Consider the following 18,652-nt stretch of genomic DNA (forward strand, 5'->3'; position numbering starts at 1 on the left):
CCTTATGAATTTTGGTAAATATGTACACTTTATTTTTATCAGCCAAATTAATTACACTTACTGTTCTAGCAGTCATCTCGTAACTCTATAGAACCACACATTTGTGTAGCAGCCTGGAAAAAAATCCCTCATATATTGCTATGGCTGCTTTTTTTTTAATTATTATTTTGAATTATTATTATTATTATTATTATTTATTTTTATTTATTTATTTATTTATTTTTAATTTTTAAAGAGCCATGGAAGATAAATCAAGTTCTGGCCAAAATTCTGCCTATAAAATATTATGAGACATCTGCTTTAAGAAACCACAATTCATATATTTTGCATGTTTACTTTTTAATCTTGCCTAGGCTGTCTTCCTGCAGAGATCACACTGCGTAAGGAGCCAGTTTAACGAACACGCTGGTAGAAACAGTCCTTGCAATCTAAGTGTGATATTGTCACACAGCGAATGTCGTGCATTAATCAAGCTGTTGAATAACTATGCGCTGTAAAGAAATATACATGAGCCTAATCAGGCCAGTTTGTAATCAGATACAGCTGTCAAAATGGCCATGATGCTCCTGTAATACAATAAGAATTAAATCTTTAAATGTAATTTTCATTTTTAGTCTGGTTTTATGCCAGACTTTAAAATGATATAATTTTGTACCTGATGTACTGTACATGCAAAAGACATATTGCAGTCCAGGAAAGCTTGTAGTTTTCAAAAATGTGTACAATGGAGTACAAAGTTCTAAATATAAAAATAAACAGAAGTTTTTAGAATTTTAAAAAGATTTAAAACAAATAAAGTAAATGTTCGGTATCTTGCATATTTAATATTCTAGACTATGCACTATTTCTAGGTCGCTATTTAAATGTAAGCAAATGTGTGATATTGACCATGTTAACTGCTTTGTACGAAAGGTCAGATTTTCCTTCTAATCATCTCTTCCACTTAAGCACGTGTTCAGACGACACACCAAAGGATTTGATCTCAAATTGATCAGACGGTTTTGCACAAACTTGTAGAGTCCTTGTCAGCTCGAGTGCACACGGTCATTAAAGCAAAAATGCTCAGAAATTCTTGCAAATATTTCAAAGATTCAACTTTTCACTCATGATGTTATCTGTAATATAATTTATAATATAAAATTGTTGTATTAAGTTAGAAAAGAATGCAAAATAGAAACATTTTCATTAGTGCTCTCAGACTTTTGGGTGCCCATCATGTATAGTACTGAAGGGTTTTCCCAGACCCCCACACACGAACATGAAAGCTCCATGAACCTTTTCCTCCAGCCTGAATAAAAGATTTCTCTGTCTACATGGACATCTAAATGCTTGTGATTTAGTGTCTTCACAGAGGAAGACCCCAGCTGCCTCAGCCATAAAATCCAGTCAAGCAGGTGTGCATGGTCAACTCGGTGCTCATTACACCACACTAGACATGCATCACTGACAATGAAGACTGATTCAGTAGGCTGGGTTTATTTTAGTCTTGTGTAGGACCAAACGTCAGGGTTAAATCGAGCTCTGATGAGAAACAGAGGTTTTGTTTTCTGTGTATGGCTGGTAGTCTTTCCTGTTGATGTCCACTTCTGTATAGTTGCATATTTAATGATCAGAGCATGCTTGACATAGTTTAGCCAGCTGCATGGGATGGTAAGTGATGTTAAAGTTGCAGCAGAGAGATTAGATCACAGTGTGCAGTTGTAGGAAAATGATCAGTGACTGGGTGGTGTTACTGGTACAGAATTACTGTGGCCTTCCCAGAGTTGATTATATTTCATTAACAGTATGTCCTGTAGTATTTTATTCCTCTTTATACTGGAGAAATTTGTCAAAGCTAACTTTTTTTTTTTTTTTTTTAACTTTATTAAAGAATGAGAAGTTACTCCATAAGAATGTCCATAACAGAAGTTAACTCCTGTTATTACTGGTACTGGGAGGAAAAAAAAAATAAAAAATTTAAATAGCTTGTCATGTTACCGGGAAAGGGTAAACTCATCCGTCCTGAAGAATTTAGCATGTTGGAAAACTTACAGCTTTACCTCTGACTGTTACTGTGCTGACACTGGAGACTCCTTCCAGAAGTGTTACATAAATAAAAATGTCTCCTAACAGAAAACTTCGTCATTACACACATTTTTAAAATCCGTTCATGTCCTCTTCAGCCCTGCTGTTTATAGGAAATGAATCAACACCTTCTGACCAATCAGAATCGAAAATTCAACAACCCTTGTTGTATAATGGAGTCCAATAGATATTGTACAGTGTGATTGCTTGAGAGCTGAGTTCTGTTGAAGAAATGTTCTGTTTTCGATTTCACTTAGGTGCAGCTGAAGAAAAACAAAGCGTTCAGACGATTTAAGAAGCTTCAGGAGGCCAGACCCGAGTTCCACAAACTGAAACTTGAAGACCTGCTTCCTCTTCCCCTAGAGCGCATTCAGCAGTAAGTGATTCTACACACACTCACATGCACGCGCACACGCACAGAAGGACAGGGTATTATTTAGAGTTTAAGGCTTCCCAATAGTACACACAAACACACTCATGTATTTCTACACACACACATTTGTGAGGTCTCAAGTTTACATACGCCTTATTTGTAGAATTAAAAATAAAATTAGAGGGATCATAAAAATTGTTCTTTTTTTTTCTTTCTTTTTTTTATTTTATTTTTTTTTATTAAGTACTTAGTACTGCCCTGAATAAGCTGTTTCGCATCACCATTGTGAAATAACAATTTACACCGATCATCCTGTTCAAAAGTTTACACCCCCCAGCTCTTAATGTATCATGTTGCTTTCTCAAGAATTGATGAATGTTTGCGCCTTTTCTAATAGTCGTGCACGAGTCCCTCAGTTGTCCCCAGTGTGAAAAGATGGATCTCAACATCATATAGCCGTGAAATAGGGATGAAATATGCTGGAAAAGCAAAGAATGTGCAGGACTTGGAGGATTTTTCTGAAGAACAGTGGACAGTTTAACTTCTCAGGAAAAACAAGGGACTCATGAACAACTCTCACAGAACATACACACAGTTGTTGATCATCCAGGTAACAACACGCAGTATAAAGAATCAAGCGTATGTAAACTTTTGAACGGGGTAATTTGCATAAATTTGGTTATTATTGTATCTTGTTTACTATATGTAAACGTCTCACACATACATAAACATGTGTCCTTTCTTGTGAGAAATGCTTTAGTTCTGTGGAACATATTTATTTTCCCAAGCTCTTGAAGTATTGACTAAGATTGGCTCAGAAAGTTTTGACTCATCAGATGTCAGAGTAACTCAGGCATTGAATTCCATATTACGTGCAAATGAAATGAATTGTTCGCCAGCACAGTGCATTTTAAACCATCTGCTTTTGCGGAGAGTTTACGGCCGTTCGACAGCTCCTACAAGATGGCAACATGGATATGTAGTCATTTTCTGAAGTAAACGTAATGCGTTTTGGTTATGCATCAGTGTCTCCTGACACTGGCCAGTCTGCTTCCTTTGATGTGACAAAAGTCTTCTCGTTGGCTGTCAAATCACTCAACGCTCTCTTTCCTACATCTGACTGCGTCCGTACGGGAGAGGGGGAAAGAAGAAGAAAAAAAAACATTTTTTGGGGGGAAATTTGTTGGGACTCACTTGTAGCCGTGCAGAAAAGCTGTCACCACCAGGTTACGCTTTCCATGCTTGAGTTGTCCCTTTTTCTGTTCGGTTGCTTTGGCGAAGTCGCCGCCAACACGCGCCACATACAGAGGAAAGGCTTTAGATGACAGACATAATTATTGTTTGATGTCATGCTCACACCATCCTCTAGACTGTCCAAGAACTGTCAAAATCACCTTTGTTAAGCAGCCGAATTTGTTGGATGTAATTTCATGCGGTCGTGGTCTCAGCTGTTAATTAGTGTAACAGGGTGCGAAATGGGCTGAAACATGCTTAAGAGCCAGTGAAAATGATGTGACATTGCTTTATCAAGCTGCTCAAGTCGATCTTAATTAGGCTTTCATGTCAATCCGACTTTGTAAATATAGTTTCGCAACGTGAAAGAAGCAGGCACTATGTCAGCGTTGCAATGGAGATAATTATACCTTTTAAATTTCTTCCACTTGCATAACAGCGTCTCTTTTCTGCCTTATATAATGCTATATGAGCACTTTTTTTCTATTCTGACACCTCCATCTGCTGTAGTGAAGTGCGCCTATATACTGTAGAAAAATAGAAATTCTGTTCTCAATGCTTAGAATTTTCAGTGGATTTTATTTGTTTTTGCATCAAACGACAGCAAAATCGAGCTGTATTTTCTTGGATGCAGTGTAGTGAACTTAATCCCTTGCTTGTAAGATATCCTCTAATTTCCTTTTGAATTATGGCATGCTAGTTTAAAAGTGCTACTTGATATCGGTCCCCGAATGCTGCTTCTGATGACACACAGAATTCTGGAAATGGACCCTTAATGGTTTTCACTGGCTACTCAAGACGAGCAAAAGGCAAAACTGTTTCTGTTTCTCTCTCTCCCTCTCTCTCTCTCTCCCCCTCTCTCTTTTCCTGTTTCCATTCACAGCCTGATCTGTATTTTTCCATCCTCTCTTCATCTGCTTCCTCATGACCATGGCCCATAAAACAGGCAAGACAGTCTTTGGCAAGTGTTTGAAATGAAAAGGCTCATAAAGATACTGAATTAGAGGATGAATGTAGGCCAGTGACCTGTGAGATTGTTAACTCTTCCCCCTTCTTATTCTGTAGCGTTGAGGAGGCTGTACCGTCTCAGCTGCATCACTTTTACATGAACAGAAAAAAATATAGCAGGTGACACCATTTCCTAATGGAGTTGAACACCATTATGTCGCAGCTTAGATATAGACTCCCGTTACATTCAATCCAGTCTGTGTGAAATATAATGCTTACAGGTCAAGGTTTTTTACTGAGTTTTCCAATTAAAGTTGAAAGAAGGAGTGATTGAATTCCTTCTTTTAAAGGGAGAATGAATTTGTTCGCTTCACTTTTTAACCCTTAATTACATTGTACATCAGAGTTTTTCTACTGAGACGCCAGTTTGCTTAGACACTGAACACTTAAAAGAAAAAAATTCCTTGAATTCAAATATGTAGATTGGTTCCATGTGAATGAACTGCGTTGCTTTAACATAGTTTGTTTTTGTTCAGCTGACATGATTTGATCATGGAATAAAATTGAGCTCTACACTCTCGCCTGAGCTCAGGTTTGTACCCAGGTTTCTGGAGCTGTGAGGTGGTGACCTTGCCCACTGCACTACTGTGCCATGCATGATTTAATGAGGTTAATTTAATACCTGTTAATACCCTTGCTATATAATTCATACTGCAGTGCTTCTGTTTTTGTGTATATCTCGTACTAAACTTTTTCAGAAATGATAACAAAATCTAAGATAAAACAAAGGCAACCTGAGAAAAAAAAATAAATACAGTTTTTAAATGAAAATGTTGTTTATTGAAGCAAAAAAAGTTATCCAGTACCAACTGGGCCTGTGTGAAAATGTATTTGGCCCCGGAGTTACTAATTTTCCAAATCTATGGAACTGCCTTCATACATGGGTGATGGATGTTGGATGATTTTTTGTTTGTTTGTTTGTTGTTTTTTTGCTTCAGTAAAAAATAAATAATTAAAAACTGTTAGCATACTTGTTTAAATAAATTGTTTACAGGGTGCCCCAAAAGTCTCCATACACAGACTTTTTTTTAAGCAAAATGTAGTTTTATTTGCAATACATTGACAATCTATAAATGTCTTTTTATTCTACAGTGCAGTTCTTATACTACAATTTACAGTATTGCCAGCTTTCTTTCTTTCTTGTTTCTTTGTTTTTCTTTCCCTTCCTTCCTTCTTACTTTGTTCCTACATTCTTAAAAGTGGAAAAAAAAAAAAAAAAAGTAAGTGTGAAAATTTTGGAAGACATTTAGCTAAAAAGTGTTTATTTCAACTATGTATGGAAACTTTTGAGACACCCTGTGGTATATGCAATGAAATAACACTTTGAAGAGCAATTAAATCTGGTAATGTCTTTTTGTTCTACAGTGCTGTTGTATTCTACAATTTCCAGTATTTCCAACTGTAATACAAATAACAGGTTTATATCAATGCACTCGTTTTAATAATTTATTGTTTATATAACAAGAAGTACTTCACTGGAGTTACTATCGTGGCTGTGCCGCAAAATCGAAGAATAAGCAAACAGAACTATGTTATATAACCAATATTGTATAACAAAACATGTTACATAACCAGGAGCAATAGTGAAGTTTTCTGTAAGGAGCTGTTTACTTAACATTTATGGAAGGAGTCAGCACTTTGTAACACTCAGTAAGTTTTCTGCCATAGGAAGGTCTTTACCTTCTGGGTTTTTTGGAACATGACAAGCTACTATCTATCTATCTATCTATTTATTTATTTATTTATTTATTTATTTATTTTCATTTATTTATTTATTTTCAATTTTCATCTTTGAGAGGGGAAAAAAAAGAAGCTGGTGAAGTTATGACCGTTTATAGCTTCCGTAACATAAGTGTGTCGTAGATGTTCCACAATATAACTCAATATAACTATAAAAGGATCAAATGTACAGCTTGACATTTTTAAATAGAAAAATTGTAATCGTTGCCGAACTGCTGTGGGATCAGAGCAATAAAACACTTCAGGACCTGATGACATGGCATCACACCACCTCGTTATTGATTATTTCCCTGCACACCCAATCATGTTTTATTCCTTACATAATCACTTGACCAAACCTCAGCTGTCCTCCTTTTTTTTTTTTTTTTTTTTTTTCTCTTTTTTTCTCTTTTTTTCTTTTTTTCTTTTCACATCTACATACAAAAGAAGTTTAAGGATCTGCTTAAGCAGCTGTGCTACACTGAGCTGTCTCATTAAAGAGCTTTATATTTCATGCATTTAATCTCACCAGCATTATTGATCCCGTAAATATAACATTACCTTCATCTTATCGACTTTCATACGTTGACCTCGGCTTGCAAACGCTTCTGATAACTGCATCATGAGAGTGAAGGTTCTTGGAAGCAATTGGAAAAAAATTCTTGGAATCAATGAAGCAATCAAATTAGTTTTTCTTAACTTTATTTCTGGTATTTTCCTTGTGAAATGAAAGTTTAAAAGAGGTATTATTTAAGTTATTAGGCTTTAAGAGATAAAATGCTTTTATTGATCCCTGAGGGAACACTTTAAATGTTGTTGTTAAACAATTGTGTGAAATTGTTGTTAATTGGCATTAGATGCTTAATATTTAGGTAATTCGGTTATTATTATTTAGCACTGTATTTCTTTCATTCCTTCCTTGTTTGTCTCCCTCCCTCCCTTCTTGAGGTTTTAAACAGGTGTGTATTAGAGACATTGAAAGTAGAATATAAGTAAGAATTCCTGAGGGTTTTTGTTCACTCAGTGCTTAGTGTATTTGTGTGTACAGAGATGTTAATCATTTCAAATGAATCTGTTGTTTTGTTTAATGATGCATTTCCTTGCCCACTCACTCCAAGCTGTCTGAGCCTTTCTGAGCATGTCTGAGCATCCCAAAGTATGTAAAACTCTTGATTTTCACTTGGACAATGCTCACTTTGTTTTCTTTCCTTTTTGCCGTTTAATTGCCGAGTTTTGGCAAGTGTAGTCATGAGGCTCGCACAGTCTTTTGCCACCTCAAAGTGCCTTGCTCATACTTAGCAAGCTATTAAAACAGCGTAATTATGCAGACGCCTGTGCAGTGCTCAATAACCCGTGTAGGAGCCTGACAGTTTCTGTTGTCTCTTAATTAGGAATTTAAATCCTTAATGCATGTATTTAAAGGGAAATAATTAGACAGATATTTCCTCCTTTTTTTTTTTTTCATCTACACTGACATGTGTGTAAGTGTGGAATGACCCATGTCTGTTCAGGGTGGGGTGTTGAGGGGGGATCTGAAAACATGAAGCTTATTTCATCTACATACTACAAAGGCATTAGTGCGGCGGGGCGTGTGTGGTGGTAACTAGGCCAGCCGTTCTTTCTAACACGCCATGCCTCTTCATTATAATACCTGAACTGTTATAAATATGGCTCAGATTATGTTATTGTCTCATTATCTTCTCTTTGCTTTGGTGTTAATGAATGGGACAGGGTGGCTAAATGAGCAAGTTTCTCCAACATTATTTGGAATATGCTTTAATAATGCTCATTAGGCCATTCCCTCTTTTTTTTTTTTTTTTTTTCTTTTTTTTAAAGCTGCTTCTTTAATTAGATTTCTGCTGCTCCACACACACACACACACACACACACACACACACACACACTCCCTTCAGCCCTAATAAGGGTATTCGTGGCTGATAATGCCTGTAATGTGTTTGTTACTACAACATGAGACACGAAGAAAAAGAGGCGAGATTATTTCTCTTTATAAGTGCCTCTTAATAGACAGGCTTTGCTTGATTTTTTTAAATTATTTTTTCTTCTTCTCCTTTGATTGTTAATGAGTTATTCAGTATTTCAGAGGAGGCGTCTGTGTTCTTTTAAGGGTCATTTAAACTAGTGGTTCTCAAAGTGGGGTCCAGAGATCCCCAGGCAGGGTTGCCAGGTCTCTCCAGGACAAATACTATTTTTAAAATAAAAAATTGCAGCACATCAAGACTTGAAACTAGCCCATAAAGGGAGACACATTTGTCGTCTTTTTCTCAGTCTTTGCATGAGAAACAAGTTCACTGTGGTGCACACGCATCTCTGATTTGCCGTACCTGTAATACACCTTCTTACTGTCACCTGTACGGCCATTATCCACTGCATAGTAACCATTTTCTCTCACTTTCTTTTCCATATACACTATATTGCCAAAGGTTTGTGGACACCTGAACATCACATCCATATGTGGTTCTTTCCCAAACTGTTCGAAGTTGGAAGCACACAATTGTATAGACTGTCTTTGTAAGCTGTAGCATTACAATTTTTCCTTCACTGGAACAAAGAGGCCCAAACGTGTTCCAGCATGACAATGCCCCTGTGTGCTCCATGAACACATGGTTTGCCAAGGTTGGAGTGGAAGAACTTTAGTGTCCTGGTCAGAGCCCTGACCTCAACCCCTCTGGATACTTTTAGCATGAATTAAAACACTAACTATACCCCAGGCCTCCTCATCCAACATCAGTGTCTGACCTCACAAATGCTCTTGTGGCTGAATGTGCAAATTCCCACAGCCACGCTCCAGAATCTAGTGGAAATCCTTTCCAGAAATGTGCTAGGTTATTATAACAGCAAAGGGGGGAGTAAATATGTTCAAAACGCATGTACAGGGGTGATGGTGAGGCGTCAACAAACCTTTGGCTATATAGTGTATATTACAGCAGATGTGGTTCTGTACATTGTAGATACATTGTCTGCACTTATACATCCACTTTGTTTGCTATGACTTGTGTTTGTGGAAATTAATTAAATTTTATTCTGATGATTTCCTTTAAAACAAGATTTTGGCAGCCACATGCTATTTCTAAACTAGCTCAAAAAGTGACATACTGGTTTGTTTTTCTACCCAAACCTAATTCCAAAACTGGCATTAAAAACGCACACAAACCTGGCAACCCTGCTATTGCTGCAATATAAAGTAAAAATGTTATTGTACATGTTTAAATAATGAGTACTATACTATATTTATAAATTAAATCCGTACTGGAGTTTGTGGAATTTATTTCACAATTAAAGGAGTCTCTGACAGCAAAATGTTTGAGAATCACGGTTGTAGACATTTTTTATCCCTATAGAAAGCTTTGTTTGGTCACCTTAATTTTTTACCCCATAGAGAATCAGGAGAGGTAAGAAAAGAAAATGATGACGACGATAGCCATTTTCCTTGAACTCTTGCATACCAGACCGCATTAGTCTCTCCATCCCATGTGTGCTGCCATGATTGTCCCTTTAAAAGCCACTTTGGCACCCGTTTGTCTGTCCCAGCCATCGGTAGACTGCAAATGGAAGAAGACTGCTCCTGTCTCGATCTGATGGAGGGCGAGAAAGAGAAGAAAAAGAGCCAGAGAGAAGCACTCAGAGCAGAAATCAATGTCAGTTGTCAATGCACTTCAAGGTCAGAGCACCCCCCCCAAACGGATAGATTAAGTGAGTGATCGCTTAGCAAAACTACTTTTCCCCATCTTCACTTCACGAGTGACCTCTTGTCCTCTCTCCAGTTTAGCACAGCTCGCTGTCATTCTGCGTCATATTGCAGAGAGATCCCATATTGACTTTGCAGCAATAAGACAAAAGCGCAGTCTACTTGGGCCATAAATTCCTATCAGTCTTATAGGCTGGGGAATCAATATGGCAAAATATCATGTGAGGACATGGTTTGTGTCACAATATATAGTTTTTTTTCTAACAAATTGCCAGCATAACAGTAATGTGAAAATGCGGAGAAATAATTATATGTTTATACAATTTACGGTCAAATTTATACAATCTCTGTGTTTGTAGAAGCGGGGGAAAAAATAAGTACATCCCGTGGAAATTGGTGGTGGGGGGTAGGGGGTTGTTGTTTTGGTTTTTTTGGACAAGCAAACATTTGATCATCTTTGAAACAGTGCCTATTAATAAAGGTGATGCACTCTATCAAATGACAGAAATTGACATTTTGTAGTGATTTTCACAATTTAAATGAACAAAAAACAGATCTGTCACACTTTCAAACCATAAAATTAGTCAGGTGTTCAAGATTTGGTACCAGTGATTAGAAACTGCTTAGGGAGTGGTGGTGGAACCTGTCTTATTTATACCGTTCTCATATCTGATGTCTGGTGTTCTCTTTGTTATTGAGGTCTGTGGTGTCGTCATGCCAAGATCTAAAGAGTTCTATAAGGCCTTCAGAAAAAAGGTTGTGGATGCCGAGTCTGGCAAAGCATTTAAAAAGATCTCCAAATTATTTGAAATAAATCCTTCCAATGTAAGGAAAATCATCTACAAGTTTTAAAACAACTGGCAATTTGTCCAGGACTGGCCATCCCTGCAAATTCAACCCAAGAGCAGACCGATTATTTTATAAAGAAGTCTCCAAGAACCCCAAAATTACATCATTGGATCTGCTAGTAAGTCTGGTTACTGTTGGTGTCAAAGTGCATGCTTCTACAAACACAGGGATTGTATAAATTTGACCTGTATGGGAGGCGTGCCAGGAAAAAGCCTTTGCTGTCTAAAAGGAATATTACAGCAAGATTATAGTTTGCCAGTGAGCATGTAGGTGAAGACCAGGCCTTTTGGAATAATGTGCTCTGGACAGATGAATCAAACATAGAGTTGTTTGGCCATAGTAACAGGAGACATGTTTGGCGCAGACCAAAGACTGCTTTTCAGGAGAAGCACCTCATACCAACTGTGAATCACGGTGGTGGAAATGTTATGGTTTGGGGTTGCTTCACTGCCTCAGGGACTGGACAGCTTGCATTCATTGATTCAACTATGAATTCTACATCATATCAAAGAGTGCTTGAAGATAATGTGAGCCCATGTGTCCAAAAGTAAAAGTTGAAGCGAAAGTGCACCTTTCACCAGGATAATGATCCTTAGCACACTAGCAAATCCACCAAGGAATGGCTCAAAAAGAAGAAACGAAGGGTTATGGAATGGCCTAGTCAAAGCCCCGATTCGTATCCAACTGAAATGTTTTGGGGGATTTGAAACGAGCAGTACCAACGGACAATTTGGTGATGTCAGGGAGTCGCAGGCTTGATGAATTGATTGCAAACAAGGGATATGCAACCAAATATTAAGTGTTATTTACTTCTTTACTGCATCTTCTTGCAAATTGGAACATCTACTCAGCTGCACCTACTAAGAGTTTATAACTGTTATTTTAAAACAAATGTTATCCAGAAAGTAAATACCACTGTTATCAGAAAAGTACATTGTGGTATGTTACCACAATATTGATATCGTATCATGATATTGTCTAGCTCTTTCAGTTTCTAGTTACAATTCAGTGCTTTACAGTGTGTTATGTTCAAGCTAGAACCCTGAAACCTGGATTCCTCACGCTCCACTCTCCACAGTTTGTTTCTTTTTGTCAGTTTTTGGTGACTGTTCAAATCACCATAAGAGCCCGAATGTGTAGTAATGTAGATGTGGAGATTTCTCCGTAAGTAGTCGCTCTGGTTCATCTGAGCTGTGAGATGTTTTGCTGCTTCTCAACAGATGCCGCTTGCATCTGTTTTTTCTTTCTTTCCTTTTTTTTTTTTTTTTAATAAGAACCTGTTTTTCAGATTCCAAGCAAGATGCTTGATAATTCAGACGAGGGGCAGCGAATTCCCTGATAATACTGTCCGGGATGTATAGAGTACATAATCAGGAATTAATGCCTCCGTAAACGAGTGTGCACATTCTGGGATTTTTCTCCACTTTTTTTCTCTTTTCTTTGTACTGTTATGAATAAATACCCATCATTCCTGCATTACTTGAACAGGAAATTCTATGCACACTATATTGGCTCAACTCCTTGTTAGAGAGCAGAAGAGTGCAAATTTGAAGGGCTTATTGCAGTAGTTCTCTCACTAAGACCTTGAAGTGTCAACCTCCCAAAACTGCTCTTAAGAAGTGAAGTTTAAAAGATGCTACATGCAGGTTGACTGCTGGCATGGCGTCACAGCGGCTGCCGCTATTTGTTTGTTATTCCAACATGGCCATGGGGCAGAGGGTTATTGCAACGTTTTTCCTTTCGCATCACTTTCCTTCAATTAAAAACAGCTCTGTGCTTCTACAGCTCTCGAGTATTAAATCTTTTCCTTTTCAGCTAGAAAAGGAATAGAAATGTGACTGTTTGGCACCTGTTTATGCTCAATTGGGGCACTTTTGTCATTATCAGGTCCTTTAACAATACTCCAAGCTTGGATAAAAGCAAGTGCTTTTACAATGAGTAAACATTATTACGTGTATGCTGTCTATTGCACCTTGGGGAATTAAAAAAAAAAAGTGTTAATGTCTTTATGATGTATGTATGTATGTATGTATGTATGTATGTATGTATGTATGTATGTATATATGTATGTGTGTGTATATATATGTGTATATATATGTGTATGTTTGCATGTGCTTTATCCTTTTCGCATTTAAGGTAAGAGCATGCCTTGTGTTTTCCACTCTGTGCACAGGTCTAACAAGTTTGAGCATAACTGGGTTGAAATGAAGAGGCAAACTTGTATACATATAATGCTTGAAATCATGCAGATACAGGTCAAGATGTGAAGTGAATGTTTACATCAAACATCAGAATCAGGGAAAATGTGATTTCAGCAGCTTTAACTGTGCCATGGTTGGTTGTGCCAAATGGACTTGGGATTTTCACACATAATAGTCTCTAGAGTATACACAGAATGATGTGAAAAACAAACAAACAAAAAAAGCATCCAGTGGGCAACAGTGAGGTCAGAGGCAACTTTTAATAGCCAGTCATTACTACCTTTGGTGAACAGAAAAGCATCTCAGGATGCACAACATGTCAAACTTTTGAGGTGGTTGGGCTACAACAGCAGACATCCAGGCAACATTTTTTTTTTCAGGTTGAATTGTCCATTTGGTGAGTCTGTGCCTAGATTCCTGAGCCTCAGATTCCTGTTTTTGGCTGACAGAACTGGAGCCCAGTGTGGCCGCCTGCTGTTGTAGCCCATCCACCTCAGTTATGACATGTTGCCTTCTGAGATGCTTTTCTACTAACCACGATTGTAGAGAGTGGTTATTTGAGTTCCTTCCTGTCAGCTTGAACAAGTCTGGCCATTCTCCTCTGGCCTCTTTGCTGCTTACTTGGACGTTTTTCACACCTGTATGTGTTCGAGACGGTTATGTGCGAAAGTCACAGAAGATCAACAATTTCTGAAATCTCAAAGTCTCCGAGATCACATTTTTCTCTATACCGTTGTTTGATGTGAATATTAACTGAAGCTCTTGACTTGCATTGAGCTGTAGCTGCATGATTGGCTGATGAGCGAGTGTATATCTTCAAAAGAGAAGTGCTCTGGAAGTGAGACTGCATTTAAGAGGATATCATTTAAGTACTGCTCTGATCAAATCGCTGCCTTGTCTTCAGCTGGATGTGATTTATTATAATTTTTTAATGTGTGTATGTTTATATTTTTATATATATATATATATATATATATATATATATATATATATATATATATATATATATATATATATATATATATATATATATATATATATATATATATATATATATATATAAATAAATAAATAAATAAAAATAAAAAAAACTTATTATTGCTATATTCACTTAAGTATTTACTGTGAAATGTTTTCTACACAAAGCATGTTTAGAAGAATAAACGCTGAGTACCGGATTCACTTCAAAGTCTCTTGAAAGATCTTCAGTAAGTGGCAAAGCCAACGAAGGATCGAACAGTCCGTAACGTTTGAGTGCCGTCTGAATCGCGAGAGGTCTTTGATGTCAGCAGGCTCTGGACTCTATTTAAGTGAGCTGTAATCTCCGGTATTAAGGCTCACTCTGTCTTTATCTCAGCCTCTGAAACGGCAAAATGAATTACCCCTAAATTTCTCTCCCTCTCAATTCACTCTCACCTTGTGATAGGGGTCATTTCCTTAATAGGGCCCTTCATTTGCTTGGCCATTAATAACCTTTATCTTTGGACAGGCTGGCGATAGCACAATAATCAATATTTAATTTCTCCTTAATGTGTGGAGCTTAACCCTGTCAAATTCATTCACTTGTTTATGAGTAGAGTATGACAGGAAATATATTCACTTCCTATTGCGTTTTCTCTTTTCCTGTCCCCTCATTTCTCACGATGAGCAGACTTGGATAATGTTTGGACTCAATGGGGATGAGTAAAATTGAATCCCTCTTTTTTTATTCACCAAAAGCACTTGTTTAAGTGACCCAATATTTTCTTGGTGGGAATAATCTCATGTTGAGATGGCGCACGTCTAACCTTTTCACCCATGCATTTCTTTTATTTCTTCTTTTCCTTGTTTAAAGATGTATTTTTATTCATCTTCCAAAAAGCCTGTTGTTTCACCCTGCTTATTTGTGGGTTTTCTCCACAGGTACAATCATTTCCTGAGGGACTTGACTGAGAACACCAGTCCAGACAACCCAGAGTTCCAGCAGCTTTCAAGTAAGAGTTTTTCGACTTTTCCATCTCTCAGCTCAACAAACACGCTCTCATCCTTGTGACAAAAAAATGTTGATGGGTTCATCCAGCCTGGATTATTTTTATTATCTCTTTATTGTCAAGAGCTGTATGAAAATCGCCGAATCAGAGTCACCCAAAGCCACGCTTATTATGCGTTTGCCTTCCATTCTAGTTTGTCACTTTCCGAGAAACCTCTAAAGATCATTCAGCGCTCGTGTGATCTCGCTTTGCTTGTGCTCTGCTAAGCAATGATACCTTGGGCCCTTTGGAGGAAAAAAAAGAAAGGTGCAGAAAGTACTGCATATGGTGGCAAAACAAATCCGCCTGTGAAGTTTGGAGCTGGCAGCGGAAAAGAGCCTCTCTTGTCTTTGTTAGGGTGACAAACAGAGTAACTTTGGGCTCTCCTTTCATCGTTCATTTGTTATTATTGTCACAGCCGCCGCTGCTGTAGCACTTGCAGAGGATGAAAGTACGGCAAAGCTTAACGTGAGTCTAAATTCCCTGTGTGGATTTTGACAAAATTAATTGGGACCAGATCAGAGGATATCAACCGTGTAAAATATAAATAAATAAAATCTCCACAGTCAACAGAAGCTCCGATAATGACTAATTTCTATCGTCAAATAAACAGCAAATCAGACTTAAGCGGCAGTGTACACACAGAATTATTTATGTGTATCAATTAAAATCTCATTGGTTCCATGCTGCTTTTGCTTACAAATTAAAACAGCGCCTGATTCTAAGATGAAGGTACGTATCCAAATTTGCCCCTCATGCCGCCTCTTCCTCTTCTCATTAAAGGCACTTTTTTTTTTCCCCTGCTCGCCTGCTTTTTATTAGGGGGGTGGCGGGGGTTTGCACACCCAGCCCAAGCACATTGTAAAGGGAATTATTTAAAAACAACCCCCGACAAATCACGTTGCATCTGATTAAGCAAACCAGCACTGAGAATTCCAGCAGGCTTTGTTGTTTTCCAGTTCCCCCTTGTTGTAGTGAAGTGTTTTCTCTCTTTCCTCCCCCTTGACGTTTCATGTGGAATGGCACAGCTTTAATTGTGGTAATTGCTGCACTTCACACTCCTCGTCAATCATAAATTAAAGCACCTTTTTCGGCACGTACTTTTGCATGCCTGTCAGCCGGCCAGCATGACAGCCACCCACTGACCAATCCAACGCTGTCAAAGGTTAATTAAAAAAAGTTAACACTCAAGAGTTTCCATTTAAACACACTCGATGGATAATGTGGGAAGAAAAAAAAAAAAAAAAACCCAGAGATGGCGAGAAATTGTCTGTGGAATGTATAATGAGAGGGTTTGGATTATTAATGCAGGAGGCAAGGCTCTGTAGAAACACAGTTTTCTTATATGCAATGGTCGAACAGATCTGATGGGCGAAAACACGCACTAGCTGTGTCCCACAAATTACACCTCTAGATTTTTATTGTTCTTCACAATGAACTACCGTAAAGCATAAGCGCTCTCACGTTATACCACAGTGCTGTTGAATTCTTGATTGGTTAGAAGGTGTTGCTTAATTTTCTGTAGCAGCAGCAACTAAATGGAAGTATGGATGAAGATGAGGATCGTTATGAAAGCCTAAAGATCACCATTGTTAAGAACAGTTTACATTCAAGTCTCCATCATTGAACAGTTAATAACGTCAGTTTGATTCCATAGACGTAAAGTTCAAACTCTCAAGTTTGTATTCAAGGTCCGCTTAACACAGTTAGCACTTTTTGACTCTGTAGTGTACAGTTATAAAGAGAAATGATTTATAATCACACTATAAAGTGTCGCCCAGAAGAGGATTGCATTCGTTTTGAGTATTGTTCCTCTCAAGGTTTCTTCCTCTTGCCGTGTCGGAGATTTTCCTTACCGCAGTCACCTCTGGCTTGCTCATTAGGGATGATTTTTTTTTTTTTTTTTTTTTTTTTTAAAAGTGTATTTAGATTTTCTGTCCAGATTTCTGTAACACTGCTTTGTCATAATGTCCTTTGTTAAAAGAGCTATATAATAAAGTTGAAATGAATAAATGGACACTGCAGTTCATTAATGAATTAAAAATGTAATCATTGGCACATTGCTGGGGGGCATGATGGCTTAGTGGTTAGCTCATTTTCCTCGCACCTCCGATGTTGGGGGCTGGGGCCCCTCCTCTGCCCTGTGTGTGATGAGTTTACCTGTTCTCTCCATCCTTCAGGGGTTTCCTCCGTGTACTCCGGTTTCTTCCCCCAGTTTAAAGACATGCGTTATAAGCTGATTGGTATCTCTAAATTGCCTATAGTGTGTGTGTGTGTGTGTGTGTGTGTGTGATAGTGCCCTGCAATGTGTTAGCACCTTCTCTGGGGTGTCCCCCTGCCTTGTGCCCCATGGAAAGGCTCCCTGTCACCCCTGTGTAGGATAAGCGATATAGAATATGCATGGATTGCAAATTGCTGTGGTATGAGCAGAATAAAACACTTCAGGGCATAAAAAATAATCACTACTTCATTGGTATGGGCGATATGGACTTAAAACTATATTGTGATATTTCATGGTATTTTTTTCGATGACGATATGAAAAATAGTAAGTCACATCAGCACCCAGTCTTGAGACCCATGCAAACACAAACACTGATCCAAAGAAGTCAAACTTAATCTTGACCATCATCAAATACTAAACTATACCAATTAAGTAGGCTAAAAAATATAACGTGACAATTCCAATGAAAATGCAAACTTCAGTACTCTCAGGATTCATAATCTGACCTCCACCTTCCACCATGCTTGTTCTCGTTCTATGTGTGAGATGCTCACGTTGCGGTGCATAAACACATCATCAAATACATTGGTGGTATCCCGGAATACTAACGTTACACTTAACTTGCCCACCATTAACCAGACAAAGTGTTTAAGTGAATCAGTCCAACTGAACTTGAACTCAGCACGGCCATTTTGAGACAGGCATCAAATACATCATATATATAACCGACATCTTTTGTTTTATAAAACACATACATGACATGAATATTTAATGCAAATAAAAGCTTACCACATGCTGTTCTGCTCTCGACCAACCCCCCCCCCCCCCCCCCCAACACATTTTCTTCAAACTTTTTTTTAAAAGTTCAGGAACGTGTGTACTGTAGGCCTGAAGGTACATACCTACAGTATCATCTCTTTAAAAACATAGCTGAGGTAAGCTGAATATTTTTTTCAGCCAGAAACAGTTCCTTAAGGGTTCTTTTGGATGAAGGGATCTGTTGTCTTAAAGAGGTTCTAACTAGAATCTTTTCTATAAGGGGGGGAAAAGCCTCCGTTGTAGATTTCTACATAGAAGCATTAAGAAACGAATCAAGAATCCTTTAGGGTGCGAAATGGAGCTTTTTCTCCTAATAATGTATGCTACAGCTTGGTCTTTGGTTTCTGCTATAATTTATATAATTGTTCTGAGGATAAGTGTCCCAATTAGACTGATACTGTACTGCCTCTATTGCAAGACCAAAGAGTGGAATGTAAAATTAGTAGCCA

The 18,652-nt window shown here is 37.9% G+C and overlaps 1 protein-coding gene across 2 annotated transcripts in view; it reads left to right on the top strand.

Annotated features, from left to right (window-relative positions):
• The window catches only part of arhgef39 (Rho guanine nucleotide exchange factor (GEF) 39), a 68,426-nt gene that overhangs the window by 17,239 nt on the left and 32,535 nt on the right, over nt 1–18,652 (top strand). For both annotated transcript variants that reach the window (XM_053688371.1, XM_017493681.3), the window contains exons 5-6: nt 2,322–2,440; nt 15,056–15,126. In XM_053688371.1, coding sequence (XP_053544346.1) covers nt 2,322–2,440; nt 15,056–15,126 — 190 coding nt within the window. The remainder of the gene's footprint in view (nt 1–2,321; nt 2,441–15,055; nt 15,127–18,652) is intronic.

Source organism: Ictalurus punctatus, chromosome 19 (assembly GCF_001660625.3).
Source record: "Ictalurus punctatus breed USDA103 chromosome 19, Coco_2.0, whole genome shotgun sequence".
In the NCBI taxonomy this organism is placed as follows: domain Eukaryota; kingdom Metazoa; phylum Chordata; class Actinopteri; order Siluriformes; family Ictaluridae; genus Ictalurus; species Ictalurus punctatus.